This window comes from Choloepus didactylus, chromosome 1 (assembly GCF_015220235.1).
Source record: "Choloepus didactylus isolate mChoDid1 chromosome 1, mChoDid1.pri, whole genome shotgun sequence".
In the NCBI taxonomy this organism is placed as follows: domain Eukaryota; kingdom Metazoa; phylum Chordata; class Mammalia; order Pilosa; family Megalonychidae; genus Choloepus; species Choloepus didactylus.
This window is the reverse complement of record NC_051307.1, coordinates 126,521,029-126,543,181: the sequence shown is the minus strand read 5'-3', so window position 1 is coordinate 126,543,181 and position 22,153 is coordinate 126,521,029. Positions and strand designations below refer to the sequence as shown.

General features: G+C 35.4%; 1 protein-coding gene across 1 annotated transcript in view; it reads right to left on the bottom strand.

The window, feature by feature from the left end:
• SERPINI2 (serpin family I member 2) overlaps nucleotides 1-22,153 on the bottom strand; it is a 36,367-nt gene that overhangs the window by 7,693 nt on the left and 6,521 nt on the right. Inside the window, exons 3-6 of the mRNA XM_037841365.1 lie at nucleotides 20,624-20,854; nucleotides 19,040-19,234; nucleotides 18,766-18,958; nucleotides 2,518-2,615 (exon numbers count right to left, since the gene is read on the bottom strand). Coding sequence (XP_037697293.1) covers nucleotides 2,518-2,615; nucleotides 18,766-18,958; nucleotides 19,040-19,234; nucleotides 20,624-20,854 — 717 coding nt within the window. The remainder of the gene's footprint in view (nucleotides 1-2,517; nucleotides 2,616-18,765; nucleotides 18,959-19,039; nucleotides 19,235-20,623; nucleotides 20,855-22,153) is intronic.

The window sequence follows — 22,153 nt, the reverse complement described above, 5'->3', positions numbered from 1 at the left end:
TTAATTCATTAATTGTCAATTATCTGTCATTTCCAACAGAAGATAAGTTTCAGGAGAAGGACTTTGACAATTTTTTTCACTGTTATATGCCTAGTAAACTGCCTGGCACATAATTGGTACAATAAATTTTTTTTAATTGAAATAAATCAATGGATATGAATATGTCTAGGGAGAGAAACATGTAAGATGGAGAAAAATTGGCATCCATACCGTTAGTGTAGCTTAAATGAAATGCAAGAGAATGGCTTCTGAGGGTCAGGTAAATAAGCACCTTCTTTTCCCAGGGTTGTATGGAATAAGATAGGACAACAAATAAAGGACAGTGTGGGCCCAGAGTAGGTGACCTAAGGGCCAACACCAAGAGTAAAGATTAAAACTCAAGTTGAGGAGAGGGAGAGTTTTACCAAGCTTAGCCATGGCACCACCTCAATGACTCTCAGGCCATTAGATTGACAACTTGGTCTTATATATTACATCTCACTGCAGACAGAGCCCAGTTTTGGGAGAAGAACAGGAGCTGAGAGACAAAAGTTTAGAATAAGGAATCTGGACTCAAAACATTTGTAATCATTCTGCCCTTTAATTTTCTATGAAAATTCCAAAAAGTTTTTGCTGAATTAAGAGGATAAGAAACCTCCATAACTTTGCTAGAATATGTGCAGATAATTATTAATAAGCCCACTTGCTCACTTTCTTTTTTGTATTTAATATTTACTGAGCATATACTATGTGCCAGGTGCTAAATTAGAGTATTTATATATATTCTTTCATTTATTCACCTTGAAGCCACTTGAATAGTTAATCTCAGGTACAGATTAAAAAGTTGAAGCTCAGCAAAGTTAAGTATTTTACTAAAGGTGAAACAAGGCACTCTAACAGAGTTAGAATTCAAATGTTCATTTCAAAGGCTCTAAAATAACTCTCTATGAACATTTCATTCAAAGCTTGAAAACTACATGAGTACACGGTAATGTTTCTTTCATGTAGATATCCTGTGGCAGTAGTGTTGGATGGGTTCACAATAGACTTTAATGAATGTTTGCTACAAAAATGATAAATAGAAGTGAGGGGATTCACTGTAATCATAATGACCAGTTATAGTATCAGCACTGATTGTTCTGTTTCAGGCATTAAGATAGAACCAAAGTAGATAAAGCAACACAAAGAGGGAACCCAGGAGGGAAAGAATAGAATATGCTGGAAAGGAATTTTTTCTGCTTGATTCTTTTATGAGGCATTTTGGAGGCATTTTCTTGATAAATCTGCCTGTACAAGGAGAGTTTAAAGAAGTCACAAATAGCTGGGAATTTGCAGAATGGGTGACTGTTAGAAATATTTAAGAGTATCTAGCAAGCTTCCTAAGACCAGAAAGAAGTGTAAGAGGAAGTGATATTTGAAATTGGTTTGTTTTATTGCAGGTTAGTGAGCTGGCTGAGTTCCACAGCACGCTTAATAGCATCCTGTTATGGGACTTAACATTGACTGTCTCATACCTGATGTTGATGAAATTGTCAAAGTCAGATCTATCTGTCAGTGTTAGGAGAAGTAGCAAAATCATGTGTGAAGGTGAAAATAAACATCTATGATACTGTGTAAACTCACCTACCTCTTCCACCAGGAAAACTCATTTATTGTATCATTTACCCACATAATTGATGATTGAATGAATTAATGAATGTATCTCCAAAGTCCTGTATATTTATATAGGAATACACAAGACATTTCCACAATATTTCCATGTTATGATACAAAAACGCATCAACAGACACACTTGTATTGTTAGGCCCCTTTGTATAAAAAAGAAGACAGTTTAAAAGAGGCTATGTAACTTGAAACAAATTGGCCATCTTCATCCAATTTTTTTTTCTCATTAGTTAGTTGTTGTTGAACTAGTGGGTCCTAGCAAGGTAAGAAGAATTAAAAGACTGTATTTGGCTTTGTTGTGCAAGAATCTTTAACCATGCATGATTTCCCAGGTGCAAGTTAATATATGAGCTATCGCTGTCTTCTCAAATTTGTTGTCAATCCAAAGGATTGTGCTGCTAAATCTGCAAGCTGTAGCATTACAATTTCTAGATCATGTTCATCATCCAACAGCTTATGGATACCTATTGTAAGGGCTTTAATATTACTGAATTAACATTTGCAAATTGGTTTATAAGAGTTTTAATGGCTTTGCTTAGATGAGAGTCTCAAATTTGTATTTTCCATTCTTTAGGAAAGGAAATCCAAACAGGATTATATAATACTTTTACCTGCATAATCTTATTACAAGCATGGTTAGAAGGCTTATGTAACATTCCAAAATGTGCTCTGACTTTCATTAAAGAAAACTACTTAAATGCAAAATAGAGTTCTTGTTTATAGACAGCTCAACATGATCATGGCATTTATTGACTGTGTATGTGTTTATGCGCTTCCTGTGGCCAAATACTTTTAGATTTAAGATCAGACAGTTAATATAGTCACTAAGAAAACATATTAACATGATAATATAAGAATTATTCATCATCCTACCTGTTATTCCAGAAAGGTCACAGCCACCGCTAAATATCTCAGTTACATTCAAAGCATACAAAGCTTTTTTGAAGTCTAATTTTTGGTCTATTTTAAATCTGTTAAAAAGGAAAAGAAGAAATCTTGAAACATTGTACACATTAGCTATCAAAACTTTTTTTTTTTAATAACATGACTGATTTAGAAGAAATTATACTGTGAAATCTTTTGTTTTCATTATCATATTTCCTCACATTTCACACCATCTCCCCCCAGCTCCACCGATCAGTTCTGGGTTGCTAATAACTTGCTTCCGAGGTAAAAGTTGGTGGGATGGGGGAAGAATATATCCTAGTTTTTGATGTTAAAATTACCCAACGAAACAGAGTGAGAGTTCTATCTAAATTTCCAATTGATTGGCTCCTTTCTAAGAAACTTAGAGTTTCCCTCCAGCAACTCTGTCAAGTTCTTTATAACATCAAAGGTGTCTTCTGGCAGATAGCCAAGATATTCTGAGAAGGGAGCAGAAGCCAACAGTTCTTGGAGAAAACTGTGGGCTTACTGAGGTATGGGGAGGCATTAACAACCTATCACCCATTGTTGATATAATGGGGATCACAGTTGCTGTAGCTTCCTTTAGTTTAAGGACACATTAAATCTTAAATCACAGTAGTCCCTGTAAAGGGATTAAAGAGATGTTACCGAATATTGAATAGGAGCTAGAGTTCTTTAGAATTACAGGACAGAAATTATAGGGATTTAAAAAAAGGTACTGGCCAGTGCTTCCTACAGCAGAGTCATAAATGAGGACTCCAGTGTTAGGCTGGCCTCCCCGGGCCTCCATTTGTCTCATTTGTAAAGAGGGAATTTCACCAGAGAATCACAAAGCTTCTCTCAGACACTGATCTTCCGTGATTCCTAGTCAACAGCATTCACTGACAATCACTCTCTCATTTAATTAAAAGAAAAAAAAAAAAGCACCAGCTAGTCTTATTAACTTTATAGATGCTTAATGCATCAATTTGTATTTTAAAACTAGGTTAGAAACTTTGCTTACAAAAGAAAAGTGTAAGATCCTCAGATAGAAAGCTGTATGTATTTTTCACATCAATTCTGGAGCAAATCCTTCCTCAGGGACTCTGGTTATGTCCTGATGGGCATTCACCCCTGTCCTCTGCTCCCACTTTGGATACTTCACTACTGCTCAAGCACATGATTCCTGCATATCCAACAGGTAGGCCTGCACCTGGGACTAGGAATTAGCTTGGGGAATCAGTCTAATTAGATCATTGTTTTAATTGCCAAATACCAAACAAGCTTCTTAATCATGATTCTTCAAAACAAGGAACATGCTGTGGCAGAAATTTCCTGGGTCTAAATGATTTCTTGGCAAAATATTATTTACTTTTAAGAGATGTTAACCATTCAGAACTCTGGCTAACTGGGGATGAGTGCAAAATGAACATTAAAATCTACTGAAAATGAAAATAACATTTTACACCAACTGTTTTCAACTTCCTTCCTTGTAACTTCTTGCAAACATATGCAGCAAAATGACTTTGAGGGCCTTCATTCCTTCATTTCTTCCTCCTTGCATCCTCAGCCAAGACTTGCTTGTGTTACAGCAAGACCTAGGGGGATTCTGCCAAGATTAAGTGCAATTACAGAAATATGTGTTGGGTTCCTATTCTGTACAGAGGCAGGATGAACTAAATAGACTTCTGCCCTTAAAAAAGTTAATGGGCTTCCAGGTAAGATGGTGGAGTAGTGAGCTGCAGCACTCACTCCTCCTCCAAACACAGTGAAGAGGTAGAAATTGTCTGAAAAAACTGTTCTGGGATATCAGAGGCCATGGAAGCATTGTACAGCATCTGGGGAAGAGCAGGATGAAGAGACTGAGACACTGCAGTAAAAACTGTGAGTAAATCACTCAGAGGCGATTGCTGGTGCCCATCCCCCACTCTCAAGGCTCAGTCTGGTTCCTGGCTGGTACCGTGGACAGAGAAGAACATGGAAGCCCTCTTCCCCAAGAACAGGGGGATACATGGCAAGTACTGATCATGGCTTTTGATAGGGAAATTGGGATTGCTGGGCCCTAGCTTTGAGTCACAGTTTTGACCCACCCTGGACAGGGAACACTGGCCATTCATACAACCCTGCCCTCAACAGAGGCAAAGGTGGTGAAATTCAAAGATGCAGGGCCCCCCTAAGGTTGCTGGGAAAAGTTTGCTGAAGAGTGCCACTTGCTGGGCAGGCCAGGAAAGCAGAGCTTTGGGGAGCTGTCAAAAAGGATTTGGGGGCATCTTTCTGGACCCTCTCCACAGAGCTCTTTGCACTCATCTCTGCCCCTTTCGTGGATCCCTTGCCCTGTTTTTTTTTTTTGGGGGGGGGGCATGGTGGAAGAAATACTGACTTGGGAAAGCCATCTCTGGGCTGACCCTCCTCCCAGAATTTGGCCTCTAGGCAAAAGCAACTAGAGGCAATGAAAGGAAAATAAAAAAAAATTCATAGAGGCAAAACAAAAACAGAACAGAGAAAGATTTCTGGGGAAGGGAAAAAGGAAAGGAAGCTTTCCCCTTGGGGTAAAAGAATTGCACAAATAGTGTAATTATAAAAATTGCATCTCATACATAGAGCAAGAATCAGATGATGACTGGCTGAAAAAAAAATCTGATCAGTTAAACACAGGCAATTCTAAAGGTCTAGAATAAGTTGAACCAAGTATCAAAGAGAGCCTCAAAACAAAGCTAAATAACAATAAAACCTTAGGTAAGAGAGATAAACTGATCTTCAGAGTAAACTCATGAAAATAATCAGATGCCTAGACAGCAAAGAATTACAAGCCATACAAAGAAACACACCCAGTCAAGGAAACAAATTAAAACTTCTGATGAGACACAGAATTTGGAAAAACTTATCAAAGAAGTTCAAACAAATCACCAAAATGAATTCAAGGAGATGAAGAAAAATATGGCTAAAGAGATAAGGGATATTGGAAGACATTATGTAAGCATAAAGAAGAATTTGAAAGTAAAAACAGAAAAATAACAGAAATTATGGGGATAAAAGTCACAGTAGAAGAAATTAAAAATATACTACAGGCATACAAAAGCAGATTTGAACAAGTAGAAGAAAAAAAAATAAATGAATTAGGAGATAAGACAAAGTCTTACCAACAGAAGAACAGATAGAGAAATAATGGAAAAAACTGAGCAGAGTCTCAGGGAATTGAATGACAGCATGAAGCATACAAAAATACATGTCATGGGTGTCTCAGAAGGAGAAGAGAAGGGAAAAGGGGAAGAAAGAATACCTAAGGAAATAACGGCCCCAAATTTCCCAACTTTTATCAAATACATGAATATGCATGTCCAAGAAGCACAACGTACTCCAAACAGAATAAATACTAATAGACCCACTCCAAAATATGCATTAATCAGAATATCAAATCCCAAAGATAAACAGAGAATCCTGAAAGCAGCAAGAGAAAAGTAATTTATCACTTACAAGGGATCCTCAATAAGATTAAAAACCAATTTATCACCAGAAACCATGGAGGTGAGAAGGTAATGTATGATATATTTAAGGTACTGAAAGAGAAAAAATGCCAGTCAAGAATTCTTTATCCAGCAAAACTGTCCTTCAAAAATGAGGGACAGTTTAAAATATTCACAGATAAACAGAAATTGAGAGAGTTTGTCAACAAGAGACCAGCCCTACAAGAAATACTAAAGGAGGTTCTGTGGACTAAAGGAAAAAGGAGAGAGACAATTGAAAAAGAGTGTAGAAATGAAGATTATGAATAAGGGTAACTAAAAGGGTAAAAAAAGAGAAAAAAAATAAGGTATGACATATAAAAACCAAAGGATGAGATGGTTGAAGTAAGTACTGTCTTTACAGTAATAACATTGAATGTTAATGGATAAAACACCCCAATCAAAGGACACAGGCTGACAGAATGGCTGAAAACGGACGATCCATCCATATGCTATCTACAAGACACTCACTTTAGACCCAAGGACACAAATAGGTTGAAGGTGAAAGGCTGAAAAAAGATACCCATGCAAACAGTAACCAAAAAAGAGTTGGGGTAGCTATACTAATATCAGACAAAATAAATTTTAAATGCAAAACTATTATAAGAGACAAAGAATGACACTATATGTTAATAAAAGAGGCAATCCACCAAAAAGAAATAACAATAATAAATATCTACACATCTATCCATGGTGCCCCAAAATACATGATGCAAACACCAGCAAAACTAAACAGAGAAATAGACGTCTCTACAATAATAGTTGGAGGCTTCAATACACCACTCTCATCAATAGATAGAACATCTAGACAGAGGATCAATAAGGAAAGACAGAACTTGAATGATAGGATAAATGAACTAGTTCTAATCAACATTTACAGAACATTGCACCCCAAAACAGCAGGATCAAGTGCTCATTGATCATTTTCAAAGATAGACCACATGTTGGGTCACAAAATAGGTCTCAATAAATTTAAAAAGACTGAAATTATACAAAGCACTTAATATGGCCATAATGGAATAAAGCTGGAAATGAATAATAGGTGCATAACTGGAAAATCCACAAATACATGAAGGCTAAACAACAAACTCTTAAAAAATCAGTGGGTCAAAGAAGAAATTGCAAGAGAAATCAGTAAATACCTTGAGATGAAGGAAAATGACAGCACAACATATCAAAACTTATGGGATGCAGTGCAGGGCTGAGAAGAAAATTTATAGCCCTAAAAGCTTACATTAAAAAAGAAGAAAAGCAAAATCAAAGCCCTAACTGCACACCTGGAAGAACTAGAAAAAGAACAGGAAACTACCAAAGCAAGCAGAAGTAAAGAAATATCAAATATTAGAACAGAAATAAATGAAATTGAGAATAAAAATAGAGAAAAATAACAAAGTCCAAAGTTGGTTCTTCAAAAAGATCAATAAAATTGACAAACCTTAGCTAGAATGACAATAAAAAGAGAAACAATGCAAACAAAATAAAAAATGAAAAGGGAGATATTACTACTCACCCCATAGAAATAAAAAGGCACATAGAGGATACTAAGAAAAACTGTATGCCAACAAATTAGACAACCTAGATGAAATGGAAAAATACATAGAAACACATGAATAACCTACACTGACTCTAGAAAAATAGGAAAAGGAGATCTCAAAAGACCAATTACAAGTAGAGATTGAATCAGTTATCAGAAACCTCCCAACAAAGACAATCCCAGGACCAGATGACTTCATGGGTGAATTCTACCAATCATTACAAGGATTGCATTAATACCAATCCTGTTCAAACTCTTCCAAAAATCTGAAGAGGAGGGAACATTACCTAACTCATTCAATAAAGCCAACATCACCCTAATAGCAAAGCCAAACAAAGATACTAGATGAAAAGAAAATTACAGACCGATTTCTCTAATGAATATAGTTGCAAAAATCCTCAACAAAATATTTGCAAATCAAATCCAACAGCATCTTAAAAGAATTATACACCATGATCAAGTGGGTTTATCCCAAGTATATGAGTATAATTCAACACAAGAAAATCAATTAATGTAGCACACCATATTAACAAATTGAAGTTATTTGTTATATGAAACACACCATATAACAAAATGTAAAAAAAACCACACATGATCTCGACCAAAGCAGAAAAGGCATTTGACAAAATCCAGCATCTTTTCTGATAAAAAACTTTGAAAGATAGGAGTAGAAGGAGACTTCTGCAACATGATAAAGGGCATATATGAAAACCCCACAGCTAACATCACACTCAATGGTGAAAGACTGAACACTTTCCCTCTAAGATCTGGAACAAGACAAGGATGCCCACTGTCACCACTGTTATTCAACATTGTGCTGGAAGTTATAACCAGAGCAGTTAGGCAAGAAGAAGAAATAAAAGGTGCCCAAGTTAGAAAGGAAGAAATAAAACCTTCACTATTTGCAGATGACATGATTCTATATATAGAATGTCTTGAAAAATCTACAACAAAGCTACTAGAGCTAATAAGTTCAGCAATATGGTGGGACACAAAATCAACATGCAAAAATCAGTGATGTTTTTATACATTAGTAATGAGCAATCTGAGGAGGAAATCAAGAAAACAAATTCCATTTACTATAGCATATAATAGAATCAAATATCTAGGAGGAATAGATTTAACCAAAGATGTAAAGGACCTGTAGAAAGAAAACTACAAAACATTGCTAAAAGAAATCAAAGAAGACCAATATAAATGAAGGACATTCCATGTTCATGGACTGGAAGACTAAATATCATTAATATGTCAATTCTACCCCCCAAAATTTTACAGATTCGATATAATCCCAATCAAAATTCCAACAGTCTTCTTTGCAGAAATGGAAAAGCCAATTATCAAATTTATTTAGAAGGGTAAGGGGCCCGAATAGCCAAAAATGTCTTGAATAAGAAGAATGAAATTGGAGGACTCAGGCTTCCTGATTTTAAAACTTATTACAAGGCTACATGGTCAAAACAGCATGGCCCTGGCATAAGGATAGATGTATAGACCAATGGGAGTGAATTGAGAGTTCAGAAATAGACTCTCACATCTACTCATTTGGCAAACCGATTTTTGACAAGGTTGCCAAGTCCACTCAGTTGGGAAAGAATAGGCTCTCTAACAAATGGTGCTAGGAGAACTGGATATCTATACGATAAAGAATGAAAGAGGACCCCTGTCTCATACCTTAAACAAAAATTAACTCAAAATAGATCAAAGACCTAAATATAAAAACAGGACCATAAAAATCCTAGAAGAAATTGTAGGAAAGCATCTTCAAGAGCTTGTTGTAGGCAATGGTTTCTTAGACTCTACACACAAAGCACAAGCAACAGAAGAAGGAATAGATAAATGGGACCTTCCCAAAATTAAAATTTTTGTGCTGCAAAAGGCTTTATCAAGAAAGTGGAAAGGAAGCCTACTCAATGGGAGAAAATATTTGGAAGCCATATAAACCAATAGCTGGTTTAATATCCAGAATATATATAGAAATCCTGCAACTGAACAATAGAAAGACAAAAACACAATTTAAAAAATGGGGAAAAGATTTGAATAGATGTTATTCCAAAGAGGAAATATACAAATGGTTTAAAAGCACATGAAAACATGCTCAACATCACTAGTTATCAGGGAATTGCTTATCAAAACCACAATGAGATATCATTTCACACCCAGTAGAAGTAGAAAAAAACAGAAAACTACAAGTGTTGGAGACGATGTGGAGAAATAGGAACACTCATTTACTGCTGGTGGGTATGTTAAATGGTACACCTGCTGATGAACACAGTTTGGTGGTTCCTTAGGAAGCTAAGTATACAATTGTCATTTGATCCAGCCATTCCACTGCTGGGTATATACCCAGAAGCACTGAAAGCAGGGACTCAGACAATTGAGCATTGATGTTCATAGCAGCATTACTCACAAAAGCCAAAAGATGGAAGCAACTAAAAGGTCCATTAACCGATGAATGGATAAACAAAATGTGTATATACCTATGATGGAATATTATTCAGCTATAAAAAGGAATGGAGTCCTGATGCACATGACAACATGGATGAACCCTGAGCACAGTATGTTCAGTGAAACAAACCAGATACAAAAGACAAATATTGTACGATCTCATTGATATGAAATAATTATAATAAGCAAACTCATAGAGTTAGAATCTAGAATGTAGGTTACCAAAAGATAGAATAGGGGCAGAGAAAGGGGAGTGGAAGCTTAATTTGTGCAAATTTTCTAATTAGGTTGATTGTAAATGTTTGAAAATGTATAGTGGTGATAGTAGCACATTATTATGAGTATAATTAACAGTACCTTATTATGTTGGTGAATGTGATTGAAAGGGGAAGTTTTGAGTCATGTATATTACTAGAAAGATAAAAGATAAAACATGGAACTGTATGTGGATGATGGACTGTGGCTAATAGTACAAATATAAGAATGTTCTTTCATGAATTATCAGAAATGCATGACTGTCACAAGGTGTTAATAATTGAGTGGTGCATGTGAAAAATATACCCAATGTAAACTATGGATTAAAAAAAAAATGATTCTGAGGGATTTTTTTCCTGTTTTTATTATCATACCAATGCACTTTTTAAAAACTAAATGGATTACAGAACTTCAAAAGGTGGAGGATAAATGTTCTAATCTCTCTATAAACATTTTTAGTATAATCATTGAATAATTTCAGAACAATGACAAGAACACTGCGAGACATAATATGATCACCTGAACGTAATTTGAGTAACAGTCCACTGAAACTTACAGCAATAGAAATCCATTGTCACGTAATAAAATTGTGATATATATATATATATAATTTCTAATTAGCCATAATTATTGGGGCCGAGAATAGCCAGGTGTGAATTTGCACTTACAGTGTGTATTTTGTATAGATTATATGGCTTTTCATAAACCCTAGAAAGTTGGTGCTATTATTTCCATTTACATTAAGAAAACTGAGGCTTGAGGGGGTTGATTTCCATACTTAAGGTCACAGTGGGTGCCAGAGCTGGGATTTAAACTCAGGTACCTTAGAAGCAAAGCTAGTGTGCTAATTCCAACTGCCTTCTATTCAAAATATAATTCAAAAACATGATCTCAGTCATTAAGCAGTGTAAATTATGTACCAATTCCAAATCTGTAAGTTTTAATATTTATCACAATTGAGGTTCATTTCCACTTTGCCTTGAACCTCCTCTAAAACTGTGAAAAGAAAGGCAGCCAAAGATAAAAGAATGAGCAGTTAAAGGCTGGATAGACAATTAGCAACTAAATAATCATGAAATGAATGTTTTAACACATGCAAACATTATCTATTTGCTTAAAAGATGGCGATTTCCTCCCAAACACAGCCAGTGTGCTTAAATAGGTCTCACACAGGTAAAAGCTGCAGAAAATGAAAAAAAAAAAAACAATTCAGAATTTCTGTTTAAAAGGGACTCTCTCCTGGTCTCGAGGCCCCACTATGGTTTGATATCATTCCTTCTCTCCCCCTTTATATGCAAGGCTCTTGTTTAATGAAAGGTCTTGAGTGGGTCTCCCTCTAAGATCCTATCTTTATTTGAATCCCAGCTTTAATACAGTGGGCTTTAAGTCATCCCTGGAATTTTCAGGGCTGGAACCAACCACACCAAGTCTTGGAGTTTCCCATTAGTATAAAAATATAACTCTATTCTTGACAGTGGTGAACCTGGACTGTTAGGTGAGTACATAGGACCTTTTGGTCTCTTTCCAACCAATTATCTCATGGATTCTGTGCCTGTTTTTTGGGAGGTGGAAGTTTATTTGTGTATAGGTGTATTTTTGTATCTGTGTGTGTGTGTATGAAATGCCCTGTTATACTCATGGGCATTAAAGACTGAATTAAAAAGACTTTGTCACATGCAAAACATCTTGACAGTGTTTAATAAAAACTTGGTATTCCAAGTTTTATTTATAAAATAAAAATTTGTATCAGTGTCCAACAGATTAAGATAAATGAGTATTTTGTAATCATTACTGAAGCTGTTCATGATGTATCTATTCTCATGTCCAATTCCATTTTCTATGACTTCATTTTCTCTCACCCATACATAGTTTGCACTCAGATACTTACCTATCCAAGGCTGGTCAAGACCTGAGGTTGGTTTCCAGCCCAGCAAGAATATGACACTTCCTGCCCTATGGTAGATGCTGCCTCTTTTGAAAATTCTCCTTAGCACTGATGCTCCAGATCTTTTTTCTTGCTGCTCATTCTATCACTGATCTTTTGCTCTGTTCTGTGTTCTCCCTCATGTTGGCTCCACATTGCACCTGTTTGCAAACTTCTGGCTGTTCTCCTGCAATGCTTTCCCCATGTATTTATTAGTTGTGTGACCACAAGCAAGGTAGCCCCTGTATGTACCTGAATGTAAAAATATATCACTATCAAATTTGTTGTGGGAATTAAATGAGATATTATAAGATATTATAAATAGTACAGCATCAGACACGATAATGGGTACTTAAGAATTGTTAGCATTGAATGAGAATAATAATAAAAAGAATAACAAGAGACAACATTAATTGACCACTAAATGTTTTACACACATTGTCTCATGTAATCCTCACAATAGCTCTAAGAGGTATGTATTATCTTTATCCTATTAAAAAATTAAATGATACTCTTAGACACGTAAGGTAATTTGCTTAAAGTTACAAAGTAAGAAAGTTGCAGAGCTCTTGGTCTTAAATATTATGTTCTATTTTCCATGACCTGGTCTTAACAGTTGATAAAAGATACCATACTTTTTGACATTTTAGAAGAATTATACCTCTCAGAAAGATTATGGCTATTATCTAGATAAAATATTACTATACTTTTCTGTAGAACTATAGTATTTAAGAATTTTAAAGACATGGATCTCTGAAAATTCAACAACAAATATAAAGCCTCTCCCAGAGGAAATATATATATAATCATACAACCATAAAACTGCAAGTAATTTCAGGGGCTTCAAGGACTCTCTGAAGTTCACCCCTGAACTCTTCTGAAGTCCTCGGTGCCCAGTTAAGAACTGCTAATAGAGAACAAGAAATCACAATCCTCTCATTTTCCTAGTAAACCAAGGAAAATTGATTTAGAACCTAAAAACAATTAACTAAATCTTTTCCTTCTTAACCCATATCTAGTTAGTCACACTCCAGAAATGTGTTTCTACTCCACCACTTCCTTACCATTCCCAATGAAGCTGCTCCCGTTAAACACTCATTACTTAATGCCTGAATTGTTGCAGTGGTTTCTTAACTGATCTCTTGGGCTTCACTCTTTCCCTCTTTGGCAAATCCTGAACATCACTACTATTCATTGCAAAGCAGCAAACATCCAATGAACAGCAACTATTTTCCAGATGCTTGCTTTGTGCTGGAGTCACAGAGAGAAAACATGCATGACTCCTAACCTCGAGTGGTTTACAGGCTAGTGGAGAACACAAACAAATAATTTTAATACAACTACTCTGCAGAAATAAACACAAGACACCAGGAGAACTGTTCTCAGCAGGGAGAAGGGAAAATGATAGTGGGACTTTGCATGGAGAGATCAGAAATGCTTTCTGAAGCCCAGCCTTGGTTTTAGACTGGCAGGAGTTATCTAGAAAAATAAGGATGGGATTGCATTTCAGACAAGTTATCCAGCATGAATAAAGGCATTGCAACTGATAAACTTATCTTTCTAAACACTGCCTAATCATGCCACTCTCCTATTTGGAAATTTTCAAAAATCCCCTATTGCATGTGGGATTTAACAGTTCTGGTTCTTCTTCTAAAGCCAAGTTCAAGTCCTTCCTCTTCCATGAAGGCTTTGTTTACAATTCCAGTTTATTATGCTCTCTCTCTCCTCTCTCCTCATTACCCCCACCTTCTCCCCTCTGCCTTCTCTTATCCTAGTGCTTATTGATTGTACCATTCATTTGTTATTTCCTGTACACTGCTATATATGGGTAGTACATTTCTTGTGCAAATCTTATACCACACTATCTAGGTGGTAATCATCTTATCAATAGGCATCATCTCTATCACTTTGCCTCTGTCCCAGCTCCTTGCCCAGAGTGGGGTCCCCATCAATCTGTGCTTCTGAACAGGAAATTAATTTGCTAACAAGTAGCAACATAATCAAAACCCAAAGGCTGGGAGCCAATAGGCATGACAGCTAATCCTGTTTCTTCCGTAACTACTTGAATAGCAATCAGTTTCCCTTTTGAGTGCCTCAGTTTCCTTATCTATGAAATGTTGGATATAACCAAGTCATACTGTAGAATCACGGCACTTAGTATTAAAATATAAATATTAGGTGCTTTAAAAATTAAAAGTGCTATACAGATTAAAGTCACTTTTTTTTTTACCTTTTTTGCATGCATTATATAATCACTTTGCTCATAGATAATCAAAGGTATATTCTCAGAATAATTTCTTGCACAGAGAGGAATAGGGTATATAGCAAGTATGTGTTAGACTCTTCACCCTGGAAAATTTTATTAAGATATTTATAGGTTCCTATATTACCTTGAGACAAAGTAGTATGATTATTTTAGCTCATATCTAACTGCAGGATAATGTCCAGAAGTAGATATCCTCTATATTACAGACACTAAACACTAAAAAGTACCCTAGTATTTCTAGAAAATACTCTATCTTACTGGCCTTGATTCTAAACTAGTCACACATCAAAGAAAGAAAAGTGTTTCTTAAATGGTAACTAAGTAAAGTTACTCATATGCTTCTTCCTACGGTGGCTTGTATGCAAGCATTCTTACAATTAATTTCTCTCTCTCTGGGGTTTACTAAATTTTGCTGTCAAAGTGGTTTTTATTTTGTTTTATGATAATCTAGAATTTAGCATACCTGGTTAAACAGTGCCAATTTTACAAAAATCTTCAGGTGTCAGTTTGAAAACCATTATGCATTGATTCAGATATAAAAGAACCACATCATTGAGTAATAATTATATAGAATTATGTAAAACTGTCAAGCTACTCATAAGTACTAATTAAACCCATATAGTTTTCCCTCTTCTGTCCTGAACACAGATGTTTTGTTGTGGAGGAAAATGTATTTCAGAACTTTTCATTCTGATTTTAGTACTCAGGCAACAATTCAATAAATGTGTCCTGTTGGACTAAAAATGCTAAGGAACACAACAAATAAGCAAACATTCCTTAAGAAATCACAAGACTCATCCTTTTTAATGAAGAGGGAATATACTTTTAATGTAATGTTGTATTAATGTGCTTGAATAGTCAATAAAAAAAAAGTTCAGTCCTGTAAATCCAAAACAATTCTCTTTTCTCTCTCTCTTGAGAGTTTTCAAGCAAATTGGTAATGTCCTATTTTTCATTATGCTGCATGTATGGGGAAGAGGGACAATTTTATCAGGAGCCTCACAAGTAATAAATTAGAGTGATGGGTAGTTCAAATCTGGTTTTCCATATATTTAAAATTAGATAATGGGAAATAATATAAAATACTTTTCCAGAAAAAATTTATGTAATTTCATTTAACCATCTTCATTTAGCACATACTATGTATTATGCGATGTGCTATGGACTAAGGAAACAAAAATAAATGAGGCATAAACTCCTGTCTTATTTTAATAGGATAGAAAAGAATGAGAGCAAGAAAAATGAAAATGCAATATAGTAAGTGCTAAAATGTAAATTTGCATGAAGTGCTTTAGAGATAAAGATGAAGAATGGTTAATTCTACCTGCACATGATTGGAAAAGCCACAAAGCAGAGATAATTTTGAACTAGACCTTGAAGGATGAAAGGGAAGTTACTGGTTAGACACCATGGACCTCCTGGACAGAGAGGAAAAGAGTAAAGAAGATTGAAAAATCAGAGAAGATTTAATGTTTCTAGTTTGGTATAGCTGGGCAGAGATCTTCTTAAAGAAAAACAATAGCTATCATTTTTTTAGCACCTCTATTTTCCAGACATTATTCTATGAATAGAAGTATGTAATGAAGTACTATAAATAAGACTGTACCCAAACATTTTTTAAATCTTTGCTGGCTGGAATGTGTTTGGAAGGAAGAGCACAACAGGCAACAAAAGTTTATGTTCTATGTAGTTGAAGATTCAAATTCACTTTTAAGGCAGATTGTTCACTTGTTTGGGAAAAGCTTTTCCATTATGCAAATAGAACAGGTAGGGTGGAGATGGAGAAGTCAGAGATGATGACAGGCTAATCTGTTCTACATGACATAAAAAAATTGTTTTCTCAGAGAGTTGAGATGTACTGCCATGAATTCTTACAAAGACTGGAAAGTTGGCCTTAGAGGTGATGGGAGGAAATCTGAGTTACCGTTACTCTGTGCCTGTGAAAATTTGGAGGACTCTGGAATCTCTGAAGGAGGGAGATAGTGAACAAACTCTTTTACGTGTGGACAAGTCCTTGTGTCTTGGCAATGGCAGGCTAAGGATAACAGCAGCCAAGAGGAGAATCCCTGATGCGGGAAATGGCCTACACTCCAGGAGCAGTCATGCCTGGTACCTGGTTTTAAATTCTTTTCCACCTTATGTCTTTTTAATCAAGCTTTAAACAAGCTTTCATTAGAGTTTGATTAAACACTACAGTTGTTCTTAGTTGTGCTTGGAGGAATTAAGAAAGAAGTCTATGTCCATATTTTGGTAGTTGTATGAAAAATATGACCACAGTCTGGAAAAGGTGATAATAAGGCCAAATGGTTTAGAGACGCTGTCAAGACTAGAGTAACCTGGACAGATCTGTGGGCTTTGTAACTTTCCTGTGACTGCTTCTAAAAGTATTAGAAAGGGAACTCTGGGAAAAGCCTGTGTTTCCTGTTTGGGGCTCAGGCATTATTATTTAGGCATTTGTTATTTAAGCTGAAGAAGCTAGGGACATCTTGGTTACAGGTATCATTACCCCGGTTTATGTTGATAAAAACCACAGCACAGAATGGTCACGTGATCAAATGACTCTCCTAAGACCCTGCTGCTAGTACATCACACAGTTTTCAAACTGAGTATTTGTTGGTTTCAAAATAGTGCTCTTTCCAAAAAGAAGGAGAAGTAAATTTGATGATAAGTTATTTCCAAAAATTATTATTTCCGTTACAAGAAGTTAAGGTTATCTGTACATTCAGCATTATATCACACATGTAGAAACTAAAGAAAAATACTCTTTGAAAGAATGAATAACATCCAGGTAAAGAAAGATACACAGATGACAGGGAATTGGAAGAGAGATTGATCATAAATTTTAGAGACACGAATAACAGGGGCAAAGAAAATTTCTCAGAGAGAGTAAGAAGAGGAAAATGAAACTCTGATAAACATTATTACTTGGGAACAGAAAGAGAAAGAAAAGTAAGTCAAGGAACATGGAAAATGGTCAGAGAGAGAAAAAAATAGAACTATAAATGACATAGTGGCTAAAGGAAGAAAAACTTTCAAGACAAATACGGTTAACAATATTTGAACCAAGAGCCCAGGGTGAGGATAAAAACATTGGCTACCAGGATAGCAAGAAAGGTAGGGGAAGAGATTAGAAAATATTTATAGAAATTTTGAGGTAAAGGTTAGAAAATTCAGAGGGTTTTCTTGATGGCATGTTTTCTTAAAAAAATAGGAGGTTGTGAAATATGTAGAGAATAAGAAAAACTGAATAAAGTAGTGGATTGAGGATAGAAGTAAAGTTTTGGTGTAGTGTGGGTATTAGAAAAGAAACATCTGTAAAGCTCAATAAGGAGTCCCAAGCGTCAGCCTCCAAGAGGCTGGAAACAACTGCTTTCTGTGGTTTTGCTCCAGCAAAATCAGCAGTTGAGGAGCAGAAGTGGCTTTTAGACTACGCTCAGAATTGAAGGTAGTTGGGGAAATCATAATAAAGGGACAAAGCCCAGGAGACAAAAACATTAAAAGTGTTGGTGAGAGTATGACTGAAATGACTGACGACTGGATCCTGGCTAAGCGGAAAAGGAAGTGAAAGCCGAGCAGTAGATGAGACCAAGGATCAGGAACAGAGGAACACAAAACATGTAGCCCTTGACAGGTTTGAAGAGAAAGAGAAAAAGAGAAATCTGTCCCTTTATAAAGTTCATGTGGAGTATGGATTAAGTTCTTTGGGCACACATTACTCTCAAGTTTCTCCTGTCTCCTAGAAGTATGATATTAACAAATCAGCATTTATAATTATTGCTTTCTGTAATATATTTTTGAAATTTCCATTTTGCTCTATATCTAAAATTGACCACAGAACTCTGTAATTCAATAACAGTAGAGCACTATCTGCCAAAGGAGATTTAACATATCTTTTAATCATATAATTAAACAACTATCGTAAGTGTTTGGTGGGTTTCATTTTCCTTAAACATAATGGAAGAAAAATATTTTAAATTCTAATCATTTTTTTAAAAGCTAGAGAAGCTAATTTACTATATAAAAAAAAAAGACAGATATTCCTTTTAATCCCAGAATTCTAGTTTCAAGATTTATATTTCTTCATCCCTTTAAGAAAAACTTAGCACTTCAGTCCAATCCTCCTCGTGACAAATTAATGCTGCCACAGGTTAAATCTGCCTTTGTATCATAAAGTAGAGTAACCCTTCCAAATGAATTTTTCTATTCATTTGTGCCAATTGGCTTCTAAAGCATTTATCTTTCAGTCAGCTATTCAAATGCCTCCATAAGTGGAAACATAGGACCAGAATAAGAAAATGGCATTACCTACCTAGGGAGGCTTATTTCTACTTCCTCTTCTTGCATTTCAGAGAGCCATTTCAGGATTTGATGAGCAGTAATTAATTTTTCCACTTCTTCTATGGGCACGTCTTTGGCAGGAAGTATGATGATTAAACTAAACTCATCACCTTTATAAGGTAATTCCAAAACCTGGTAATTCATAGCGGATCCAGAAAAATAACCTGGAAAAAAGAAAATTAAATATTAAATATTTTGGCAATTCCCAAAGCCATGCTTTAGAGTGTGGTTTCTTGCAATATTACCATATTTCGTTCTCAGCAGAGCCTTCATCATTGGAATCTTGACTGCTGAACCATCTTTCTTAGTAAAATTCATCAACTGTGTGTCTTCCTTTCTGAATTTCTGTTTCCAGTCCCCCTTGAAATAAACAGCATTCACCAGGACAAGTCGAGTCAGGGGGCCAAATTCTTCCCCTGAAAACATGTCTTTAATTTTTCCTGTGAAGTGGGTAGAGGAGGCAGGAAAAAAACGCACAATAGTGGTTCAATGGAACTGCTTTAAATAGAATTTAGAGCAAAAATTTCTTTTGTAGATCAGTTATTGACAGGGTGACTATATAACTCATCACCTAAATTTGGGAATTTTGATAGAAAAGGGAGTGCTATTAAATATTTCACTAGAGAACAGGTGCAAGCCAAAACTGGCAGGCAAATTTGGACATACGGTCATCTTAGTAAAAAGGCACTCTCTTCAGTAAGATTATTTGTGTCAATCATCTGTTCAAAAGAACAAAAACAAAGTATCTCTTCCAGCATATTTAGTGGTTTTATTCACACTTCATTTCAAGTTTCTTCAACAAGACACAATTAGCAAGTCAAGGCTAGACCCAAACTTCCAATTCTCACAGCTATAGCCTTTGACCACTGAAAAGGGACAAGAATGGAGGTTGCCAGTATGATTTCCCTCCTCCAAACCACTGATTTCCTATTTTTGTGCCCAATGAGTATTTCCAAGTTATTAGTGATGAGGTTAACTGGGTGCCATGGAGCCAGCTAGTGATATCCCCGTTTTGTATCCCATTATAAGATTTTCCTGTGAACATAATTCGCCACATCCATCTCACCTTTCCTAATTAGTGCTTCCCATTATGAAGTTTCCCATAAAGAATACAGTAGCTTCTTACACCATCCAAATTTGTTGTAACTGAATAGGTGAACAGAGACTCAAACTACTGTCAATTAAGCGTCTGCAATATGCTTGTCGTCTCTCAAACATTATTAAATCTTCTAATAACCTTGAAATAGTATCCCTATTTAATAGTATCCTCATTTTAATTGAGTAATAGCTTAAAACTTTCTAGGATTTGAACCCAGATCAGTATAGCTTTAAGCTTGTATTCTTTCTACTATGTCACTCAGTAAGCTGTTTGGAATTTTTGCTAGCTTGTATTTGAATAGAAATTTAGATTACCATAGTTATGTCAGGACTATCAATATTAATTATTAAACATCAACACATTCAACTGAAATGTATTAATTATTTACAGTATATGTGGGAAAGGGGCATTTGGAATTGACAGTTCTAATGTTTACCTGGCCAAAGAGATTATTCCTGCCATACTTGCAAAAACTTATGCGTGAATAAAAATTATTATTCAAAATTCTTCCATTAAGAATTCTAGAAGAATCTGTATGCTTTTCAAAGGAGCTTAACAATTTTTCTGTTTTCTGATCTAGTATTAATTTGAATAACAGTAAAATGAAATAGGAGATTTGATCCCTCCGAGCATAGTTTAGTCAGAAAATATTCCTGTTCTTTACTTTAGGATATTAAAAAACCATGAATACAATGGCAAATAATGATTTTATGAAAATGGGAAACTTTACCTTCTGTTTTGCTTTCTACCCAGGTATTTATTGTCTCTGCACAAGCTTTTGCATCCTGAAAATCCACCAGTTTTATAGCACTCTGAAAAAATTCCTCGTTGCCATGGAGATATTGTTCTTTCACAGCGAATCCTTCTTGAAGGTAGAGGGCATTTGCAAGATTAAACGTAAATTTTTGTTTTTTCTCTGAGATGGCAGAGAAAAATGGCTTCAGCACAGAAAATTCCTCTCCTAAAAAATAATTATAATATGTACTGACATACTGAACAACATAAAAACAACAGCTTTTCAGCTTTGCTATCTAAGCACTCTGATTCATATCACCATTTTTTGCACCCTTAGGTATAACTAACAGCCCTTTCTAAGTTAGTATAAATACTTTAAGCATTTCTCTCCTGTAGAAAAAAAATGCATTTTCTGAGAAATCAGCTTCTATATAGGAAGAAGAACGATTTGAAATTTGTCAAAAGAATATGTTTTTATATAGGCTGAGGGAAATTTTCTTTATAGCCAAATTAAGCTCATTTTTAGTTGTTGGAAATTTAACTTCAAGATCTCATTTTTTGCATGAAATGATCATGCAATATTCGTCAAAGGGAAATACTAATAAACGCTGATGGGGGGTTGGCCATGATGAGCAATCTTTTCCAGTATTACTTTTATCTCAGCTTAAGAAGAAATTGTTCTCTTATGAGTAAGAGCAGCTGTCCAGGTTTTGAAATTTACAAGGTAACACCAACAATCATCTCTACAAATGTGTAAGAATCAGAATTGCCTATTTCTTCAGGTTCATGAATCTATATACTTTGGCTGTCTACATGAACAATAAGTCTTCAACCATTGCAACTATAACCACTAGCTAAATGAGTCCTCAGAGTCAACTAAGAGTCACCATAGGCTTATTATTTATTGTTGGATAAAAAGCTGAACATGCCTATAAGAGAATTCTACTCTGATCCTTCACTCAGTGGCTTCCTATTCATTACCAAAGGGTACAGATATTTTTTCATTCCCTTATGTCTTAGTTCTAGAACTCAATCATTAAGTCTGGGAACTCTATTTTAAATAATAGGCTTTACCAAAACCTTTGCTATATTTTCAGTTAAATACTAAAAATGCTAATTTCATAACTTAAAAGTTTATTATTTTGAATTAATCTATATTGAAGAAAACATAAATGTTTCATCATTGGTATATACCCAAAGAGTAGTTTTTTTTAAAAAAAAAAGCATTACTGAGAGGAACTTATAACTAGATATCAATTGGAAAGTGTGTGGGGGGGGGGTAGGTGGGTGGGTGTGAATACATTATTTAACATAGAACTAGCAGGGCCACCACCAGCCCATGTGCAAATAAGTAAAGGTGCCCTCTCCAGAAGGTATAGCCCTATGGCCTCACATCTCACCCAACTGAATGGAGGCACCTTTCTGTCTCGACTTTCCTCCTTGGCCTCTTCTTTTGTGCAGAGTACTACTTGCACAACCTACAGGAGGCTGTGCTAGGTATATTGCATTGTATTTCAAACTCTAG